Source organism: Pituophis catenifer, unplaced genomic scaffold (genome assembly GCF_029215685.1).
Source record: "Pituophis catenifer annectens isolate HBS135680 unplaced genomic scaffold, rPitCat1.0.hap2 SCAF_1, whole genome shotgun sequence".
Taxonomy (NCBI): Eukaryota; Metazoa; Chordata; class Lepidosauria; order Squamata; family Colubridae; genus Pituophis; species Pituophis catenifer.
Window position 1 is genome coordinate 131,322,563 of NW_027256881.1, and position 23,435 is coordinate 131,345,997.

The following is a 23,435-nucleotide window of genomic DNA, read 5'->3' on the forward strand; positions in this document are numbered from 1 at the left end:
CCGCAGCGAATACCGCTGCTATTGCCAGGGAAGAGTGAGGCAGGGTCGCATTGTGGCTCCATATCGTAATGGGCTCCAGGAGGAGGAGGGGACCCCACCTCCCCCATTGTGAAGCGTGCTTAATTTCACTGTGCTACGCAAGGCGCTGCAAGAGCAGCAAGCTGGCCATGGAGGCGGCAACAGCAGCAGCCTTAGCTGTTTCTCTCCGCAGCAGAGGGATGAAAGGAGGGAGCTGCAGCAGAGGGTTAAAAGAGCCACATGTGGCTCTAGAGCCGTGGGTTGCTGACCCCTGCGTTAGACCAAACTGGTTCCATTTGCTTTGCTTTGCTTTTTCATTCCCTTTTTTCCCTTTCTCATTTTTAAAAGGCGGCCCTCGATTGCTCCTTTCTATGCCTGCCTACTTGAAAATGAGACTTGCTGAAGTACTGTAGGATAAAAAGCTGCATCGTACGTGGTTTGAAAAGTAGGCATCTGCATGTATTGAAGAATTTCAAAGTCTATGGACATGTGCAGTAATTTCTACATAGTATTTTCATCCTGTTTAAATAGGCTTTAATGAACATGAGATAATAACACTGTGCCGATTATATAGGTCATTACGCTATTAAAGCTTCAGAGAATGGAGGGTGGGGGGGGGAGAGAGATTTAATATGGGTGTCAGCATTTGACGTCTACTTCTTGAACAAGAACTCTGTGAGTATCAAAAGTTTCCAATTTTTACCTACAGTGCTCAATCCAGTAAAAAGCAATCATCCCTCCTGTGCTGTGTGTCTCAAAGCAAAATATGTCATCAAGCCAGACCTCTAGACAAATGAATTTTAGAAGCTCTGAATTGTAGCAAAGGGCACTATTCAGACACTGCCATTCTTTTACCAATTACATTGACGGTTTCTCCATATTGCATTATAAAGGAAACTGCCAAGTCTATCCGGGAAGGACTAAGATGTATTAGCCTGACCCAATCTTAGATGATTACAGCAGTGGCAAGAATTGCCTCTACATGAGACTGAGAAGCAGCAAATAAGAGCCATGCTGGAGCAGTGGTTACGGAGCCTGTAGAAATACATGCCTGTACAAATACATGCAACAAACTTGGGTGTGTGGGAATTTCATTGCCAACAAAATTATATAAAATGGAACTCTATTTAATAAAGCACGGCATCTTCTGCTGCAGGCTACTTCTGCTGCCTGCCGGCTGCCTGCAAATTAGCAGTTTGAATCTCACAGGTTCAAGGTTGACTCATCCTTCCATCCATCTTATGTCAGTAAAATGGAGACCCTGATTGTTAGGGGCAATATGCTGACTCTGTAAACCACTTAGAGAGGGCTGTGAAGCGGTATATAAGTCTAAGTGCTATTGCTATATGGTCAAAATACCATTCCCCTTACTGTTAAAACATCTTGCCAGTTCAACTGGAGTAGCCTGCACCCACAGCGAAGTAGATTCTCCAGCTAATTACATAGTAATTGTCAGGATAACAGTCCTGTATATGTTCATTGAGCTATGAGCCTAGACAACAGTGTTGAGTGTGGCATTCTGGATCTTCAAGCCAAATCAGCACAGTCAATGATGAGAAACGCACGCATGGCAAGGCCAACAAGTCATGTATTTAGGCCAAGGCCTAAAAGTAACCATGGTTTGCAGTTTAAATACAGAGCCTGTACAAATACATGCAACAAACTTGGGTGTGTGGGAATTTCATTGCCAACAAAATTATATAAAATAGAACTCTATTTAATAAAGCACGGCATCTGTGAATGTGCTTAATTTCCAGTAACAGTAATGCAAGATTTGTATCTGACTTGGAAGCCTTTCCTTTTCATTTCTACTGTGTTGGGTTCTCTTTAGGATTTTGTTGTTGTTGTTGTTGAGATTGTTAAATGTATTTTGATTTCAAATAATACAATATTATATTTGGGATCTTAAGAAAACTGCAAGTCAGCGTTGTGGTTTAGTGGTTGAAATGAACTCAACTCCTGACAGTGTCTAATGAAGATTTTGTCATCCACGTCATGGTTGTCCCAAAGGTCCTTTTTCAAAGGCAACTGGATTTTTTGGCTTTTCTTTTTCTTTTTTTTTCAAAGAAAAACCAGAAAGCCCAGTTGCCTCTTGAAAAAGCAGCTTTGGGTTAATTCCTGGCAGTTTCATGGAAGCATCTATATTTCTTGGCAATACAACAAAAAATATTTTCCATTATTTTGTTCTCTCAGTTTTAGTCTACCCTACCCTGAGGGTCTACCCTACCCTCAGATTTTCTAACTAGGTCTGCTAATCTTTTTGGAGATCAACCAATTTCAAATGATTGCTACCACCAAGTTGGGCCAGGCCCAGATACTTTTACTGTTACTCATTCAGTCCCTGATATCTCCAGATGAAGAAGATTCTCAAATCTAAAATTCTTGATTTTAGCCATATACAATGGGAACAATGACACATCCAACAGAGGAGAGCAAATTGGGGAAATCTGCCAGTTTTTGTAGACAATACTGAGAATGATAGACTAAGTTCTGGTTGGAACAAATCAGTCATTTACTGTTTTATAACCTACTGTGTCCTCTATTCTTGTTGTAGCATTGAAACATCATTAGTGTAATATGTTCGAAACATTTCACACAAATCACCTTGTTATCACAACAGTTCTTGGAAGATTGATGCCATCCTTTCCATTTTGCAGATGAGAAGAACGAGGTTGAGAGAAAATTATCTATTTATTTGTATCCTGCCTTTATTATTTTACAAACCATCCAAGGCAGTGAACATAATCAATACATCTTCCTCCTACTTTCCCCACAACAACTACCTTGTGATGTGGGTTGGGCTGAGAAAGAATGACTTGCCCAAAGTCACCCAGTGGGCCTTCATGGCTAAGGCAGGACCTGAACTCATGGTCTGCTTTCTAGCCAGGTTCACTCAACAGATTGGGATAGAAGCCTAGACATAGAAGCTATCATACTGTATGTTGCAGATACTCCTGGATAGATAGAAATCTTTTTCATCATTTCCCAGCAATTGCGTTGCAAGATGACAGTCATACAGTAGCCTTCAACTTTAATTGTATGCAAGATCTGCAGTAAGAAAAGAAAGCAGTGATAAACACACTAACTCTGGCTGTCCTCCGTCCTTCTCTCTGTATTGGTCTAACCATGAACAGTGGTCCAGTGCAAAAGACGCGTCTTCTGTCTGGGAGAGATGTCTGTGCAGTTTAGTATCTTGCAAAATCAGAATTCAAAATCAGAGTGAGTCTTCATGGAAAATCTCTCTGGTGTTGATCATCCTCTATTGTAGAAGGTAACAAGAACCGTGATGGGATGGAGCAAAAGTTGTGCGTTCATCAGCACTCCATTCTTTTTAAATGACAGGCAATGGTTACTATGAGATTATATTTCTGTAGGAAGTCTACTCCCACTTGCAACTAAGGCAGAAGGATCCAATGTCATAAAAGCATGTTTGTGACTGAAAGCAAACATCCCTTTTTTGAGTGGGGGGGAGGTTCTGAGGTCAAAAAATAGCAAAACATTTATTGTTGGGCATGGAATGGATGTTAAGCTACATCAATATGCAGACTTATGACATGAAACATCAAGAAAATATTGGTTGAGATTTTCCCTGTGTTCTAAATTCCAAGACAACTATTTGTAGTATTGGGTTCTCAGTAGTAGTACCTGAAGAACTAAAGAGAAATTTCTTGACAGAACAATTAATCAGTGGAACAACTTGCCTGCAGAAGTTGTGAATGCTTCAACACTGGAAATTTTTAAGATGATGTTGGATAACCATTTGTCAGAAGTGGTGTAGGGTTTCCTGCCTGGGCAGGAGGTTGGACTAGAAGATCTCCAAGGTCCCTTCCAACTCTGTTATTCTAGTCTAAGAATTGTAGGTGACACCAAGGGCTTAAGGACTCTATCCCAAATAATTTATCATAGGCAGGGACAATTTAGGTAGTGGTCAGGACTCAGCAGATGAGAGAAGATGCGCTGGAACATGTCCAAAGTAGACCGTGTCTAGGGGGTTTGGAAGAACTCAAATGCTACAAAATTGTAATACATCCTCTAGAACCCACAGCTTATCATAAGATTCTGACGTGTTTAAAAATACATGTCATTCTACTTCATTCTAGCTGGATTAGGATTTCATAGTTGATCCTTGTGAGTTCTCCAACACTTTGGTTTAGCATAGTCTGTAACATCAGTTTTATGCTAGAGGGATCGCTCCAATTTCTCTCCATGTTTTCTCCTGATTTTTATATTGTACAGCAATGTCCTGCACACTCAAATTGCACAACACTAACCAGCTTGCTATGGGCAATCACTGGGTGACTTGTTCATGTTTTAAGACTTCTGATGGATTGCAGCAAGGACCTCCTTAGGATGTAAAATAGGAAGTCACCTGTCCTGCATTTAGACCTTGATGGTCTAGCTATCATCTCAACATTTTCTCACCAAAAACTGAAGGTAGATAACCAAAACGCCGTTTATCAAATACTGAAGTACCTCAAATTGGTCACTACAACAATGAGTGATGCATGTGTGAAGCCATTCACACTTTTCACCCTGAGCAAGGAGAAGCTTTACCTCAGCAAAAGGATACCTGTTTGCCAGGCAAAAGTTCCCAGATTTTCAGTGCTCCTTGACTTGAATTATAACTGAAGAAACATATCATTTGAAGGCTTATAATGATGTTTTCTGAGATCTCTAATCAATCTTCAGTTATATGGGAAGTTCCTTTTCAACAGCAGTCATATACTGTATCAGTGTGATTTCAATGAGTAAATCAGAAAGTGCCAAATTTTCTTTCTGGATTAGCCACCAATTACAACTCAGCTTTAACTTCAGAGGTTCACCAAAGATTGCAGGACGTTGCAAGGATGGCCTCTATTCCTGCATGAATCTGATTGTGGAAAGGGGCAAAGCTGAATTTTAATGTCACAGGCAGCACTTAGCGATGGCTTTCAATGCTTCTCATAATTCAGGGCAATTTATTATTTTCTCGCAGGACAAACAAGGCCTCTGTCTGGAACTCCAATTAAAAGGCTTAATGAATTATATTTGTGGTTCACAGTGGTTAATGAATGACCAGATTGCCAGACCTCTGGCTTCCTTCCTTCCACGGAATTTCTTTGTGGGATGTACAACTCAAAGCATGCCACAAAGGGGCCATAACGGAGCTCTTCCTTGACTCTTCCAATCAAGTCTTTAACTGTATCCCAGCTGAGTTTGTTTTGTTTTGTTTTGTTTTTATTGAATTTGTATACCGCCCTACTCCCGAAGGACTCAGGGCGGTGAACAGCCATAAAAATAAAACATATAAATACAAAATTTAAAATAGAGATAAACCAAATTAAATAAATTTGGCTGAACCATATTTAAAACCCCAATAATTTAAAACCGAATTTAAAATTCCCATTTAAAAACGGAGAAGTTTAAGTCAGGCCGGCTTGCTGGAATAGAAACGTCTTAAGCGTGCGACGGAAGGTGCGCAGATCCGGAATCCTCCGTATCTCGGGGGGGAGCTCGTTCCAGATAGTAGGTGCCCCCACAGAGAAGGCTCTGCCCCTGGGGGCCGCCAGTCGACATTGTTTGGCCGACGGCACCCGGAGGAGCCCCTCTCTATGGGAGCGTACTGGTCGGTGGGAGGCTATTGGTGGTAGCAGGCGGTCCCGTAGATAACCAGGTCCTAGGCCATGGAGCGCTCTAAAGGTGATAACCAAAACCTTGAAGCGCACTCGGAAGACCACCGGGAGCCAGTGCAGCTCGCGCAGGAGGGGCGTTACTCTATTATAGAGAGGTTGCACAGAAATATCCAGAGTTTCAAAAGGCACCCAATTGTCTGTCTCCAAATCCCCAAAACCACAGAATCTTGTTTGAAGAAATAAATATAATAACTTAAAAGGTGTTTATTTAGATCTCCTTCACTATAATAACAAGCATCATAGCAAGCCAGTTATGCACCTAGTTCTCCTTTAGTAGGGAAAAAAGAGCATCCTTTTTTTACCAGTATTTTATACAGGTGCCTGCCTTTCTCATTTGCCTTTTTAAACTCCATTCCCCCACTCCCCTTGTCTTCCTTTTCTTTATGGCATGTCATGCTTTCACTTTCCAAGCTGGTCTTTCCCCTGTCCTGTCAGTTCCAATTCTCTTCTTATTCTGTATTTGTCGGTTTCCCTTTTACTTTTTTCTTTTTCTCATTTTCCAGAACTCATTTTCTCCTCACTTCAGTAGTTTTCTCTCTCTCTCTGACTAAACCGGCAGGTGAAATGTGCAGGAGCAATGTGGCAACTGATAGGGAAAGCATCAATGGATTACAATCTAGGACTCTCTTGTGAGACAGGCTGGTGACTTTCTTTTGTGTTAATCAACAGACAAGCCTATTCCTTGACGTCCACTAAAACGAAAGGAATTCAGCCCACTGCATGGAAAGCACAGATATTAACACCCAACTTGACAGCGTCATGAGCCAACTAGCACAACTCTGAACTGGCTATCTATCACACTATTACACCCAAGGCTAAGATATACAGGAAATCATACTTTCCTGAAAGGAAAGATAAAGGCTAGTATTTATGTGATTGGTCAGCTACTGATTGCTAAAGCAGATTCAAACAAAGCAACTATCTTTCTCCCATCACTATTTCTAGCAAATCTTAATAATATTGGGGAGGGAGGGAGAGAGAGTGGGGAGCAAAGTTAATGGGAAAGCCAGATTCACTTAACATGTTACCAACTTAAAAACTGCAGTGATTCACTTAACAATTGTGGCAAGAAAGTTCATAAAATGGGGCAAAACTCACTTAACAACCGACTCACTTAGAACATAAATTCTGTGCTGAATTTGCTCCTTCATGTAAGGAAACGTTATATTTTTATATTCAGATCAGGAAATATGTTAAATTACTTAACCAGAAGCCACAATCAGAAACCAATTTGAATTAGCCTTAAAGTTGTTTTACAAACACTGGCTTCTGTGTAATTCTGTGTGATTCATAATGTCAATCTGATGTGTAGTTACTATTTCGTTGACCTTGCTTTCTTGGATAATATATTCACTTGGTCATAAGTCGAGGACTACCTGTATCTAAAGCCTACTCTCTGAGGAAGTTCTAGGCAGCAAGGTGTTCAATTGTTGATTGCTTTGATAATTGACTTTCTGCCCTAACAGGCTCTTAGCCACATAGTCATGGTCTCGTCCAGTTGCCTGAAGGAAAGATGGGCCTGTGCATTCCATCAGTTGTCAGGACCAACAACACAACTGGCTGCAGTTGAGATACAAATCCAACACTGATAACCAAGGAATACATGAGTCCAAAGAAGAGCTCATCCAAGTAAGCAAGAAGAAACCAGAGCCTGAAGACATGTTTCACAAACGGAGGCTGGATGTAATGGGAAGTTCTTTTGATGGAGCAGGCAGCATACAAATTTCATAAATTATTATTAAGATTGTTTGCACGGACTGGATTTGGCTTTATTTTCATTAAAAAATATACCAAACAATGTGAAATCATGGCTGCCAGTTCTTTAGCTGGTGTTGACTTTAATTATGCATAGAGTTTTTCCCAAGAACCTTGGATGTCATAATGTATCAGTGTAGTTCTGTGCAGATCCAAACAAAATGGCTTTTTGTAAATTTGGAAATTTTGTCAATGTGCAGATTTTGTAAAGGCCATCCAAGGTTTTTTTTGGCATGACGCCCAGTGTGCTGATAACCACTTGGACCATCACGGCCACTTTATGCCATAATCTTTCATTTTTGATTTTCAGGTTTTGATACTTTGTGATCATTTATTCCACTATCTCCTGATATTGCCACATCAACCATCCACACTTCCTTCCACACAACCTCAGTTAAATCTTATGTATTACATGTCCGACTTTACTAGTTTGTATTTGGAAATCTCATGTTATTTTAACCTGCTCAGTTTTGACTACTTTTCAGTTCTTTTGACTATGTTTCAGCAATTTTTCATTACCGATACATAATTTTTACAAATGTTCCAGTTAATTATTTTGGCGACTGTACTCTGTTATTCTTTATAATACATTCATACAATCTTCTTGTCTGAATAATAATAATAACAATTTGGTAAGTTTAACTAGCATACAATCTCAGCATTCATTTTTAAGACCACGCCAAGTTCAACTTTCTTTACAATAAGCCACACAAATCAATGTGCATGCTGACATCCACAAGGCTTTGCATTAAGTGATAAATATTAAAAGCCCACACTTCCTTTCCTTTCTGTTTCCTTTTACATTAATGTAGAATGAAAACATCATACTATGCTTTCAAGCATTTTGTAATTATAGGTAATGGGCTTGTTAATGGTACAGGGGTGGAAAAACTCATCTTCCAAGTGCTAATGCTGTATTTCCTCAGTGGTGTCAATCCAAAGCTCTTCTATTAATTCTGCATTAAATCACTGAACATCTGAAAAGTGAAATGCAAATATGAAATCTGCTTTATGTAAAAGAGGAGGGAATGGAAGTTAACGAGGGGGGAAGGCACAGGTAGAGAGTTGAAACAATTCCTTTTTAAGAAAGTGTTTGATGGCAATGGATTCTCTTTTATTTACATATCCACCTTATTCAGTACCCTTTGCTTGGCCCTAAGACAGTGGCCCCCAATCTTTGCAGTTTGGTGGCCCGGCTTGGCGGGGGGGAGGGGAACGAGGTCACGTGAGCATCTGGTCGGCACACACGCGCATGCAGCTCAATTTGTGCATGTTGAACTGTGTATGTATGCTGTAAGATCCCAGGAAAAGATGCAGTTGTTTTTAGGAGTTCTCAGCCAATGCTAGGTGAATGTTCCTGCAGATTCACCTTTTCTTTTTAGATCCCAAGCACTTAGCAGCCTTACTAGAGAAAAACAGAGTGCCCTTCCAAATATGGTCAAAATACTTACGAGAAATGCCCAAATAATTTCTAAAATGAAAAGAGGGGATTAAAAATGTAACTGCAGATGTAAAAAGAAAATAGCTTTGTCTCATTAGACATAATACCAATGCAATTTCATATTATTTCTAACTTAATAAACCAGGATGCCTACAAGTCAAGTTTGTGCACACTGCCTGAATTTGCTCCTGCCTTTATGTAAGGAGATGTTATATTTTTATATTCAGATCAGGAAATATGTTAAATTACTTAACCAGAAACCATAATCAGAAACCAATTTGAATTAGCTTTAAAGTTGTTTTACAAACACCGGCTTCTGTGTGATTCTGTGTGATTCACAATGTCAATGTGATGCGTAGTTACTATTCCGTTGACCTTGCTTTCTTGGATAATTTATTCACTTGTGCAAAGGACGAAATGATAAGGCTGCATATGTCAGCTTGCTATTCAAATATATAAAAATTTGTGTTTCTCGGTTGTGCAATTTGAAATCAGAATTCAACCAAAAACTTCAGTTGGTTTTTCCTTGGAGGTGAGCTAAATGACAGCACTGAGCAAATGTAGCTGATCTCAGAAAGCTAAGCAGATTCAAACCTAGCTAGTACTTGCATGAGACACCACCATAAAATTCTAGGGCTGTAGTCTAGGCTGGGAATGGGAAATAAAAATAAATCCCATAGAAAAAGAATAGGAAACTATGTTCATATTAGGGGAAACAAAACTTAATGAAGCATTCATGAGGTCACCAACAGTTGAGCTTGATTCATAGAAGGCTTAAGTTATAATATTTTGGAATATTGCCTTGGTTCTCAGGAAGTGAAACTGTAGTAGGAAAAATACAGACCATAAATCATTATTAGATTTTAATTTTTTAAGGGTTGAGGACATTTAATCTTCTAGATATTGGTGAATTATAGCTTCTCAGTCTCCCATACTTTTGGTTCAGTGCATTGGAATTCCTGTGAGTTATTGTTCATGAATGTCTGAATTGCCACAGGTTCCTTACATTCATTACAGATTTGGAACTGACTCACCATCACACACATCTATATTCATATTAAGTTACATAATTAAATTAACCTTAAGTCATCTTACTTAGCAATAGAAGAATGGGATATTAAACGTATAAATTATTATATGCAGTCCAAATTTCTATCTCTCCCAACAGTAATATACTTCAATTATAGCGAGGTAAATTCTTCAGAACGCTGATGGAGAATGCATCTTTCTAGTCTAGTATTATCAAATATTCTCCATTCATGGAAGTGTACACTGTTCTCTTCCATTATCTTTCAGTTAATTTCCAAAACATTGGTAGCAAACTCAGAAGAACATAACCATCGACAGAAAACAATCTTCTGGAGCAAAAAACATGAAAAGGGACCCACTATATGAATCAATGTTGGATTTTGACCAGATCTCCAATGATTAGCTGAATCCATCCATTTCTTTTTTAAAAAGATGCATAGGTGTAGATTAGAAGTGAAATGATAGCCTTTACAGGCAATGGTAATTTTAATCTATGGAAATGAGACATATTGATATTAAAATTCTGAGGTAGTAGACAGCATCTAGGTTTATAACATCTAATTATAGATATTTAGGTGGTGGAATCTTATCACAAGATGATGTGAAAGATCTTGGCAAAGACCATTACAAAGCTCTGATCGGTTAAAATAGATTTTGTTGCTATGATAGGATAATATGCCTTCCAGTAATAGCAGAAGTGTACAGTAGGATGGGAAATTCCATATTTACCTAGCTGGATGTAACATAGGGCCCTGGTGGCCCAGTGGTTAAACTGCAGTATTGCAGGCAAACTCTGGCCACAGCCTGGAGTTTGATCCTGATGGGGTTGAAGGTTGACTCAGCCTTCCATCCTTTTGAGGTCAGTAAAACGAGGACCCAAATTGTTGGGGGCAATATGCAAAACACTGTAAACCACCCAGAGTGCTGTGAACCGCTATGGGGCGGTATATAAGCCTAAATGCTACAGCAGCTATAGGCATGCAGAGTGTTAACGTCCAATTTGCAATCAGATTCCACCATTGAAATAGAAGCTGAGAGCTGATGATAATCTAATTCAGGCTCCCCGACTTCTGTTTCTCACCTGCATTCATAACGCATATTGGATCCATAATGCCACCTATAGAACTTTTCAAGCTGTTAAAAATGTTGTGCTGACTCCACTGGAGTCCAGCAAAAAAGCGGCTGTGCGTTAATAGCTTCCATCTGGCAATCACACCTAAACATTATACGCCTTACGTCCTTAAATAAGCCTACAATTCGTATACTGCTTTGTGTTTAAAAGGAAGAGCCTATTTCAAAATGCATTTGTTTATTTGCCAAGCTGTAGTGCTGAAACAATAGACCGGCTCCAATCGTTTGCTCTAACAAAGTGTCACCTTGATCTATTCTGAAATGGACAAGGTACTAAAGCTCGGAAGAAAAGCCCATGGGGAAATGCTAATTACTGAAGAGACATGGGGGAGGGAGGAAAAAAAAGAAGAGTATAATGGGAGTTATAAATTTAGATCAGTTGTTCCTTTGCATTGGCTTATTAGTCAGCCAAGAATAATTTTTTTTAAAAAATGCAGCTTCTCCCCAATCCTAGAAACTGTCGTTATGACTGCAGTCTCATCCTATTTTGGCAACTGTATACACCCATGAAAAAATAAAGTTTAGATATGTTTCGATCCAGTTATTAGGAAGAGATACACAAAGGTTAGGCACAGGCTGATCTTTTAAACAGAAGCACAACAGTCACTATGGCAACAGCCAAAAGTATAGAAAGGGGAACCGTCTCCATTGATCTTCCTTCCTGAGGTTATTAGCATTTCCCCCGCTTATTGGGATCCCCCCTCCTGCAACGTATTATATGATCAACAAAGCAAGCTCTAGTAACCCAGAAGAGAAGCAATGAGGTTGGGAGAGCAAGGAAACTGCACAGCAGTATCCATTTTGGCTCTGCTAAATGTTACGTGTTGAACAAATCAACCCAGAGTTCGCATTCAAAGCAAAGTCTCCTACTTTGGACCTAGCTCTTTGGAGAAGGCTCTAAGGCTGGGAAGGGTGGAAGGAAACTGAAGTTGACCACCAGCAGCATAGATGGACACGGTTACAGTGGCGATAAAGGTGCTGTTGGAAGACACGAAAGACTAGCTTAGGGACAGTTCACTGTGGAGAAAATATGTCTATGTGGTCTTTAGGAACAGACAATGACTTGAAAGCATATAATTAAATAATAAAGTATGAGGTTCCCAGCATGCAAATGTTAGGGTTTGTTCCAGACTATCATGCACTTCAGAACTCATGCAGGATTTTGAAAAGGTGGGAAGGGAATGGCTTGAGCTGGAGAAACTTACTTCTTTCCTCTGTTCTGGTTGAGCAGTAGAAAAAAAAGTTCTAAAAGAATAATTATTTATTATAGTGAGACTGAATGAGTATTCGATTGTGATTCACATTGTGTGCATCTGTGTTTGCAAGTAGACATATCCATATGAGTAACCTGATTAAGTCAGAAAGCAGCAATAAGAATAAACCTGAGATATCAAACAAGCCTGTGTCATGCAGCTCATGCATAGGCCTATGAGGAGCTAGACACTGCTCTTCAGAAGGAAGTCTGGAATTTTTTTCAGGGGTTGGATGGGAGAAAGATAGGAAATTTCAGTGCCTATTTTAATTCCACTGTGGAAGAACAGTGGGCTGTATCCAAAGATGTTTATATTTTTATGATACTCAGTTGCCAATCTGTATTTCTTTTACACAAAGTGTTTTACACAAGCAACTTAATTTTCTGACCAATTCAACTAATTCTTTTTTTCTCAGTCACAATTTTGCAGCAAAGTAGTACTGAATTTCTTCAAAGAATTTAGCAACACTTCTACACATCATGTCCAAGATAAGAATAGAATAGAATAGAATAGAATAGAATAGAATAGAATAGAATAGAATAGAATAGAATAGAATAGAATAGAATAGAATAGGAATACTTTATTGGCCAAGTATGATTAGACACACAAGGTATTTGTATCCGATGCAAAAGCTCTCAGTGTAGATGCAAAACAAAGAGTAATAATACAGCCAAATAACATGGGTAAATGTACATAGGCATTAGACAGAACTGTGAGAATTAGGTGTTCAGCAGAGTTTCAGTTTCAGTTTATTTAAATTTATATACCGCCCTACTCCCGAAGGACTCAGGGCAGTGAACAGCCATAAATAAAACAAATATAATATAAAATTAAAAAAAACAAGTTAAAAGACATATTAAATAGATTTGGCCCACTAATCAAAACACCCCTATTTTTAAGAACAGATCCGAATTAAAATTAAACAATTAAAAAGGGTTAGGCCAGCCCCGCTTGATGGAATAAAAAGGTCTTGAGGGCACGGGGAAAGTGCGCAAATCCGGGATCCTCCGTATCTCTGGGGGGAGCTCGTTCCAAAGGGCACGAGTGATGGCACGAGTGAAAAAACTGTCCCCATGCCTGGTTGTTTTTGGCATGCAATGCCCTATAGTGGTGTCTTGGTGAGTTGAAACATTTTATGTCCAGGATGTGAGGGGTCTATAAGTATTTTCTCAGCCCTCCTTCTGACCTGCACAATATATAGATCTACTATGGAAGGCCTGTATATTATGGAAAGCTGTGTAGCAAAAAGTTTACAGAAAATAGTAAGATCAACAATGGTCTGATTTTTTTTTTTAATTTGATTTATATGCCGCCCTTCTCCGGAGACTCAGGGCGGCTTACAATGCATTAAGCAATAGCCTTCATACTTTTGTATATTTATACAAAGTCAGCTTATTGCCCCCACAAACTGGGTCCTCATTTAACCTACCTTAGAAAGGATGGAAGGCTGAGTCAACCTTGAGCCTGGTAAGATTTGAACCTGCAGAAATTGCAGGCAGCTGTGTTAATAACAGGGTGCATTAAACCACTGTACTACCAAGGCTCATTTACATGCTACTAAACCAGAACATACATTCCTAATTACCAGTACAATAAAGCATGGTTATACCAATATATTTATGTATTCTGAGGCCTATCAGACAGCCTAGCCAATGGCAAGGGATTGAGAAAATTGCAATCCCAGAGGACACTAACTGGTTAATACTTGCAGTATATAGTCTCTACTTAACCCCAAACCTTTATACAGCAGCTACATATCATTGTGGGGCACACAGAGACCACAAGGCCAACTTTTATCACTTGACATCCTGGGAAGTTGATGATGTAACTCGGATATGTAGTATAATGGCCATAGTCCAAATAATTCCACCCCCACCCCAAAGTAATTTATTTTTAAAATAAAATAATAAAATTGGAGTGGGGCAAAAACAATATTAACCATTATATTGCCTATCTGCCACAGACGTTCTATTTACCATATTTTTTGGATTGTAAGACGCTCTGGACTGTAAGGCGCACCTGGCTTTTGGGGAGGAAAACAAGGGGAAAAAATCTGCCTCTGCCTCCCAGCATTTTTCCTCCTTGCAGCAAACAGCAAACAGCCTGGTCAGCTTCTGTACAGCCTGATTTAGCACGAACAGCTGATTGGCGGTTGGATCTGCCTCCCGGAATATCACCTATCAGCTGTTCTAGGCTACGGGGATTGGCACCGGCCATCGCTGCCCATTGTCACTGCCGCCTATCGCTGCCTCCACACACCCCATTTTTTGCCTCCGTGCATCCCATTTTCAGCCTCTGGGTGTCTCATTATCAGCCTGTTCCAAGTGGCAGGGATAGGCGGTGGTGGGGCTTTGGCAACATTCACTGTGTAAGAAGCACAGACATTTCCATCCACTTTTGGGGAAGGAGTGTGTCTTATACACTGAAAAATATGGTATATCAGAAAGTAATTGATGGAACTTTTGGAGGGAGGGATAAAAGGTTGAGATTTATGGCTGAAAGTGAAGGAGATAAAATCTGTTAATTTACTAAAAAAGAGAAGACTTCACACAAAAGGTGGAAAGGCAGCAGAAATGTACATGTTATTGTAAGTTAAAAGGACTGACAAGGACCCAAAGAAGGGAATCACCATTCTTTAGGAACGAGAAGGGACGGAACAGCAAGAACAAAAGCGAATGCAAATAAGGGAGAATCAATAAAATGGTTTTTACTTAATTCCCATCTGATCTGTTTCAAACTAACACCTCCCCCATGCGTTGAGTGTCATTATACTCACTGATGTTTGATGTATCACTTCTTTTGCATCCTCAAGATTATGACCACTGGAGAGGAAGCAGATCATTATCTACCTCTTCCACCAAACCTTTGAGCAGACTTTGAGGTCATGACCCATAATTTGCAACTCCACAAAGCTGAGGACAGCACTGGGCCTCCAAGTGGTCTGCTGAGGTTCTCACAATGTCCCCCAAAATAGAGAGAACGGAACAAAATCTGAATCAGATTTTTATTTAATATCTTTCCAGTTAACATTTTTTGCAGTTCTCTGGAGATATGCCCCGACTCACAGCTCCTACTATCTCCTCTAACCTGGTAAAAAGTCCATTGGAGCTGAACTCTATTCTGTTCAGGGATGGTATTCACTTACCTTCACTATCGGTTTGCAAATGTGAGCGCACACCCCCTCCACGCATGTGCAGAGCCTTCTGCGCATGCGCAGAGGGTAAAAAATGGGACATGATGATGTCCGGCCGGGTGGGTGGAGCCTCCCGCCGCCAGTGCTACCAGATTGTGCGATCCAAATAGAGCCGGCTGAATTTCACCGCTGATTCTGTTTCTATAGCGGATGATCACTAAGGACACATGAATACCTGAAATAAATGCCATAGTTCTTTTACCAATTTGCCTTTTTCTTCTGTCCCCATCTCCATTCTCTTCCTCTGCTGCCTTTTTGGAGTCAGTAGTACCTGAGCTTTGCAAACTCCAGTTCCCCTGTACTTTGCAAACTATCCTTCAACTGGTATCTTCAAATGGGCAATAACCGTTCTTCATCCTTGCCATAATGTATATAGAGCAGCAGCACCAACCTTTTGGGCACCAGGCAGCTGTTACATGGAGGTTTTTCCGCGGACCGGAGATGATGTGGTTCCACATGCTGCCTGCATCCTGTGGATGGGGCTTCGCTTGTTTGCATGGCCGTTTCTGGTATGCTGCGGCCTGGTGCCGGTCCACGGACCTGGGGTTGGGGGGGCCCCGATATAGAGAATATCCCTCTATGGTATATTCTCTATAGAGAAATGTATATTTGTTTGGAAGACAGAATATTTATTTATTGTATTTAGAAAATTTAAGTAGTTGCCCATCTTACATACATAACCATATGCCTGAATTATTTAGTGACAAGCTACAAGAACACTTGATGAAGCCAGAATGCACTAACGTGGTGTAAGAACAAACTGGTAATAGAATTTCATTTCTCTCTCCCTAGATTTGAAATACATGGATTATTTCAGCACATGAAACTAACGTTTCCCGTCTCCTCCTCCCTAATGCAGCCATCTCTAGCAAGCTCCCATCTCACAAGGCTCTCCAGAGGACGGAGGGAATCTACAGAACCCCGTGAACAACTGGAAGAGCAATAGAGCAAGGAAATTGTTAGACTAGGGAACCTCACGCAAGAGGCACAAAATCCCTCCTCGCTTCAGGCAATTAACTCTCTCCGTCCCAACATGTTTTATAGATCTTCTCAGACCTCTGGAGAGACTCTGGGAGGAGGAAGAGGGAAGCAGAGAGGCAAGGAAAGCTCTGTTCTTCCATAAACTTTAACAGCATCAGGCTTCACCCTAAAACTGAACTCATTCCTACAGCACAGTACATATCATACAAGAAAATTGGATGATAATAATAAGAACACCTTCACATATTTGTGGGGGTAATCTGCGTGACACCCTTGCTGTTTAACAAAGGAGTCTCTTTGTGTGTGTGCATGCGTGCGTAAGTGCAATTTTTATACTAGATCTTTAATTTCCAAATATTTACACCAGAAAGAAAAGGGCCGATGTTCCATCTATGACATTTATTTGAGGAACAGAGTATTTCCAATTATCAGCCAACATTGAGATAATGAAGCTCAAAAAAAAAAAAAAGTGAATAGATTTATAGCAGTATGTGGTATTTAAGAGCTCTGGGGACTCTGTTAATAACAAGCCGTCCATCATAGCTTAACGAGGCAAATAGCCATGGGTCGGCTGAGGACCATTCCACAGCATAGACGCTGTCTTCATGTTCTTCGTAGGTAGCTATTATGCTATCCTGAAGTGGCTCTTTAATCCTAAAATTCAAAAGAGAAAAAAGGGCAGGGAAGAGAAAAGCAAATGATTGAAGCAATTCTGATTTATCAGGTGGTGGAAAATGTCATGTTCCTTCTCAAATGTGCTGTTAAAATGTGATGGACACCGGAGAGGAAGAATTATCCAAGAAACTGAGATACAAACAGGCAAATGAAGGATTTTAAAATGGACCGGTGTCCCTGCCACCCCTAGATCCTTTAATTATGTTTAACAGCAAAAGTTGTGTTAATGAAGATTTGGGGGAGAAGATCCATTCACAAACTTTCTCCAATCCAGCCTGTTAAATCAGAGGAAATTATGCATTAAAATGGTTGTCCAAGAGCATATTGCAAACTGAAGCCCGTAACTGCACTCCTTGCGCACAAAGCTTCAAGGTTGACTCAGCCTTCCATCCTTCCGAGGTAGGTAAAATGAGGACCCGGATTGTGGGGGCAATAAGTTGACTTTGTATAAAAAAGAACATCGCTTTGGGGGGGGGGGGAAGCCCTATTAAGCAGGTATATACAAAAGTATGAAGGCTATTGCTTAACGCATTGTAAGCCGCCCTGAGTCTCCGGAGAAGGGCGGCATATAAATCAAACCAATAAATAAATAAATAAATAAATAAATAAATAAATAAATAAATAAATAAATAAATAAATAAATAAATAAATAAATAAATAAATAAATAAATGGATGGATGGATGGATGGATGGATGGATGGATGGATGGATGGATGGATGGATAGTAGTTTCAGATGCTTAGCACTGAAAACTATCAGTAAAATTATCAAAACATATTAGCCATGCTGCAGGTTAAAAAGTGGGACATGAATGTAAGTATGAGAAAAGAGTCATGAAGGGGTTTTGTTCCTGAAAACTGTATGTATTTTACTTACTTATTAAGTTTATATGCCACCCATCTCCCCCATAACGTGACTTTGGGCAGCTTGCAAACCACAAAAAGATAAATAGAAAAACAAGTAAAATTTTAAAAACCAAAGAAACAAACAGCATGGGGGTGAGATTTTCTTACCCTGTCAGCCACCTCCAGGAGGAGTACCCACCTTGGGGTCCCAAGCTAACCGCAAACTTGGCAAAGCCAAGTTTTAAAGTCCTTCTGGAAGGCCAAAAGGATAGGAACAGTTCTCACCTCCAGAGATAGAATGTTCCAGAGGATTGGGGCCACAGCAGAAAAGGCTCTTCTCCTTGACCCCACCTGCCAGTATTTCTTAACAGACAGGGTCCATAGCAGGAGCCTTGGACCAGATGGGGAAGACAAGTCCCACTGAGGTGAAATGGCTCCTCAGATACCCTGACCCATGCCATAAAGTATTTTAAAGGTAATGACCAAAATATCTGAATTGGATCCCAAAGCAAACAAAATCTATTTTGTTTTTCCCATGTTTTTTTTCCAAATTTCCTTTTAAAATTGATAAATGGGGCTTGTAGGAAAACTGGCGATGTCCCCACTTCTGAAAAAAAAAAAAAAAGTTCAGTGTAACACATGTCATTGTCAGAGGACACTAATATCCTTTATTTAATTAAGTAAAGTTAATGAGGGTTTAATAAACAAGCATGGACTGTTTATTAATTACCTTTTCTCCGTGCCAAGGTTTGCATGGGGGAAGGGTGTTCTAATGCTCCGTCTAAGATTAGTCATGGGAGATGTGTGTGCTAAAGGGTGATAAGAGAAGCCACTTTTTCTTCTTTTTGGTACTTTTAATTGTCTTATGTTATTTTGTCTTCTGCTGAATTACCCTTTGGGGATTAAAGTAAACTGGCAACATACTGTATACTGTCCACTTGCTTCTATAATGCATGGACTATGCAAAGCTGTATTTTAGGAAGATAGAGAGTACTTTACTGCAAAACGCTGAGCAAGTTTCAAAGCCTCAGTGACAGAGCTGTCTTTGTGATTTTCAAAATTAACTCTAATTATTGCTAATACTATTATTACTATGCTTGCCAGTAGTACTAGTTCAAATTGTTGAGGGAACATTTACTTGTGGTGGCTTTCATTCATCTCCCCTCAAAATCCTCTTTATGAGTAACATGCATTATTCAGTGGGGTTACTATTTCACTTTATCTGCTTAGGTGTGCAATTAAATGTTTAGCTGTCAAGGAAAGGAGATAAGGATAATTTACAGGGTACACAGAAGTTTCTTCAGGAGGAAAAAAAAAGTGTCTTCCTACGTATACATACAAGCCATCTCCCCAATGTAACAGGCAGTATTTTTATTCATAATTTAAGATGTTGCCTTCCTTGGGAATTTTTATTAATATTGTAGGAAGGGTAGAAATCGTTATCTTGCAAATAATTTCCCATCCCCAAATGGGTGGAATATCAAATGATCAAAACTATATAATTTAAGGCCTATGACAACCAACTGCTTTATATTTATTTATAAAGAGCCGTGGTGGCGCAGTAGTTAGAATGCAGTATTGCAGGATAATTCGGTCCACTGCCAGGAATTTGATCCTGACCAGCCCAAGGTTGACTCAGTCTTCCATTCTTCCGAGATGGGTAAGATGAGGACCCAGATTGTTGGGGTGGCAATAGGCTGACTCTGTAAACCGCTTAGAGAGGGCTGTAAAGCACTGTGAAGTGGTATGTAAGTCTAAATGCTAATTGCTAATTGCTATTTATTTACATCTTTTGTATGAACAATATGCAGGATTCACTATCTTTAACTTAAAACATCAGCCAAAAAGTGTTGATTCTGACACACAGTTTAAAGATGAATGTGAAGCACCATGCACTCCTGAAAATTGAAAATCCTCATGTTGTTTGCATATAGTAATGGAGTTTAGGATTACCACAGTACCTCCAATTTCAAGTCATAGACAAGACACTCCTCCCCCAACATGACTTTTATTACCACCAGAAATCACCAAACTAACCCTCAAATTGTTCTCCTTAAAGTTAAACAAAAAATAAACTTTTCCAGTCAAATGGTTAACAGTGTACAAAAACGATACTCAAGATGCCAGCCCGAGGGACAAACAGAACTGTTGAAATGCACCCTGCAGATGCCCTGTCTCTGTAGCTTCAGGCAAAAAGTGACCAACATAAGCATTTTGGCAGCAAACAGTGGAATCTTTCCAAACAAAGACTGTGAAACAAAAAAAAAATGTGAACAGACAAGCTTTTCTTAAAGCAAGCTCATTATCGTGTCTTAGCCTTTTCTGTGTTGAAACAAGAATGGACTCTCACTAAGAAGTCATAACAATCCACTCAAGCAGTAGAAAAAAGGAATACAGGCTTAAGCTGCTACCTATGGTGATACTTAATAATACTCTGAACCAATTAAGCTATATTTAGATGGCAGATGCCAAGTGGATCAATCCTCCCTATCTTTATTGAGCATCTTAATTCTACCATCCATCTCACTTAGAGAACCATAATCTATAAGGCATATTTTACATGTGTCTTCCAAGAAGGCTTCAAAAGCCTTGTTGGAACAGACCAAGAAAATACAAACAGGCTGTAGGGCATCCAGTTCAATTCAACAGTTCAATCCAAATTGTTATTGGGAGACACCATTCAATTAAGAGATTCAACTGAACTGTCTTTAAACTGAACCTTCATATCAAATTTCTGCACAGCCTTACTATTTAAGAATTCCTGTTTCAGACAAGGAACCACCAACAGACATAATAGAACCCCAAGTGACCACTTGTGAGATCCTAGAAGGTTATTTGTAAACTAGTGTTCAGAACTGGGGGGCGGAAAGGAAGAGGAAGAAGAGATATAAGCCATGAATAGCACAGTGGTTAGAATGCAGTATGGCAGGTTAACTCTGCCCACAGCCAGGAAGTTTGATCCTGACTGGCACAAGGTTGACTCAGCTTTCCAAGGTCAGTAAAATGAGGACCCAGATTGTTGGGGGCAATGTGCTGACTTTGTAAACCGCTCAGAGAGTGCTGTAAAGCACTGTGAAGTTGTATATACTGTAAGTCTAAGTGCTATTGCTACTGCTAACATATCTAACAAACATTAGTAGCCAGTACCAACATCATATAATCCTCTTTCATGTCAGATAATTCTCTCTTCTGTCCATTACACTAATGACTAATTTTTGGAGAGTGCTGTCATCTATCTAGCATATTTGTGATTTGCCTTAATTCATGTTTTGATTTTTTTAAAACAGCTCCAGGAAAGCATTGATGAAATTATGGAGCAGCAGTAAAAATAAAATTGGGAATTCCAGTGTGATCACACCTGGGATACTGTATGGTATTTTTGGAAATAACACTGTAAAGAAGGTGAATCAGTACAACAGTTTTTGTTTCAGTTCCACTGTATTCTTAGCTCCTCTTTGCTGACTGATCATGCCAATTTGGACCCAATGAGTGGCTGGATCCACACGATATACGCAGCATCTCTTTCATTAGCTCTCATTCACACAATCCATAACCATAATTTTTAAACCAGAATGGCTACGTTTGGCATGTTGAACCAAAATCAAGTATGTTACATCATGGCTTAGATTAGAACCATGTATGTACCATGTCAGCCATATATATGCAGGTTTGTTTTCTCTTTCAACTCCAATACTTATTTAGAATGCACCACACTTGCCATTTTCTTGGTCATTCCTCTAGATTCTAGAGTTCATTTTTAGCTTTTCATGTTTTACTTGGACTTTTACCAATTAAATGCTCATGAGATGTTCACAAGTGACCTACCTTTTAATCCTCTATTAACAAAAGAAGAATGAAAAAAAACTATAAAACTAAAAGACCATTGTCTGGAATTCATTTTGATCTTAATTTTCTACTGGTATGTATTTAATGTTTAATCATGTATCTATCAATTTCTTTAGTTTTAATTAATTTTACTTTTTTTAATCCAACCTTCATAAATAACTCAAAATGATGAACATACCTAATACTCCTTCCTTGTCCTATTTTCTCCACAACCACCCTGTTAGACTGAGAGAGAGTGACTGGCCCAAGTTGGCTTTCATGTTTAAGGTAGGATTAGAACTTACCACCTATTTATTTCTAGCTGGGTGCCTTAACCACTAGGCCAAACTGGCTCTCTTTATAATGTTAGAATGTTTCATTCTGGTTGCTTCTATCACCCCCTCTTCAAATTTAGAATCCTTATGCAGCTCTGGATTACTCAGTGAGCTCTGCTTATATTCAAGCTCTTTCTACAAGGACAACTGTTGTTTAAGTGGGAAGTTAGGCTACTGAAGTCTTATGCAGGTTGACTATTATCTACAGGGTAGATAGACTATAGACTATAATCTATAGGGTAGATAGGATAAGTTCCTGTCACTTCTCAACCCATCGGAGAAAGTGGCTAGAAGTTGGTTCTTGCTTTTTCATTCTTTCTGTGAGGATGGGCAAGACAGAGATTTGTCTGGGTACTCATCTTCTGACTTTAGAGGATAATGATTACGTGGTTGGGTCTTCTGAAGTGGTTGGCCCTAAAAAAAAAATATTGGGGAAGTCTCCTGAACTTTCACTATTAAAATCTTTTCTGCATCCTGAAAGATTCTATGTTTGGGAATCATGAAACCCAGATATATTCATATAATATTATTGTGGTTGCTATTTTTCCTCTGCTATATGATATTTAGAGAAATTTGAGACGAAATGAATTGCACTCTCTGTACCTGATACACATAGATGCAGAAATGTTATTTGGGGAAGCACATCCAACTTTCTCACTGGTAAAATATAATTGGCAAGAGCCCTGAAGGATATGATGTGAATGCATACAAAAAGAGATTTCTTATAGTTCTCATTATTTATCCTATCATTTATCAAATGTTATATTTAGACAACACAACTGGGATTTGTAATAGGTAATTGCAGACTGGACTTTTCAGGGTTCTAGCCTACCACATCTTTCAGGACATTTGATTGAATGTGTTGTCGTTTGATTTTTCTGGGTCTAGTGAGGATAAAATGTATGAGGAAATCTATAAGAAGTGGATAAGTATAGTGCAGAATTCAATACAAGATGTGGATATTGCAGCCTGGCGGCCCAGCTGGAAGGAGAGCAAGGGAGAGCAGGCCGTGCGAGTGGCAGGCTGGTGTGCACACACGTGTAGCTTTGCTCACATGAATGGAGCTGCTCATGCACGTGCACATTGGCCTGCCGCTTGTGCGAGTAGAGCTAGGTGTGTGCTGGTCTGCCACTTGTGTGGGTGGAGCTGCACACGCACGTACGCACGCACTGATCTGCCACTAGTGTGAATGGAGCTGCACGCGTGCGTGCTGACCCGCCTCTCACGGTCCGATTCCAAATAAGCCACATCCCAGTAGTGGGCTGCGGACCAGGGGTTGGGGA

At 39.7% G+C, this 23,435-nt stretch overlaps 1 protein-coding gene across 3 annotated transcripts in view; it reads right to left on the bottom strand.

The window, feature by feature from the left end:
• Window positions 1-16,869: 16,869 nt before the first annotated feature.
• The window catches only part of EIPR1 (EARP complex and GARP complex interacting protein 1), a 61,939-nt gene continuing 55,373 nt past the window's right edge, over window positions 16,870-23,435 (bottom strand). For all 3 annotated transcript variants that reach the window (XM_070955098.1, XM_070955089.1, XM_070955106.1), the window contains one exon: window positions 16,870-17,127. In XM_070955098.1, coding sequence (XP_070811199.1) covers window positions 16,953-17,127 — 175 coding nt within the window. In that variant the 3' untranslated portion in view covers window positions 16,870-16,952. The remainder of the gene's footprint in view (window positions 17,128-23,435) is intronic.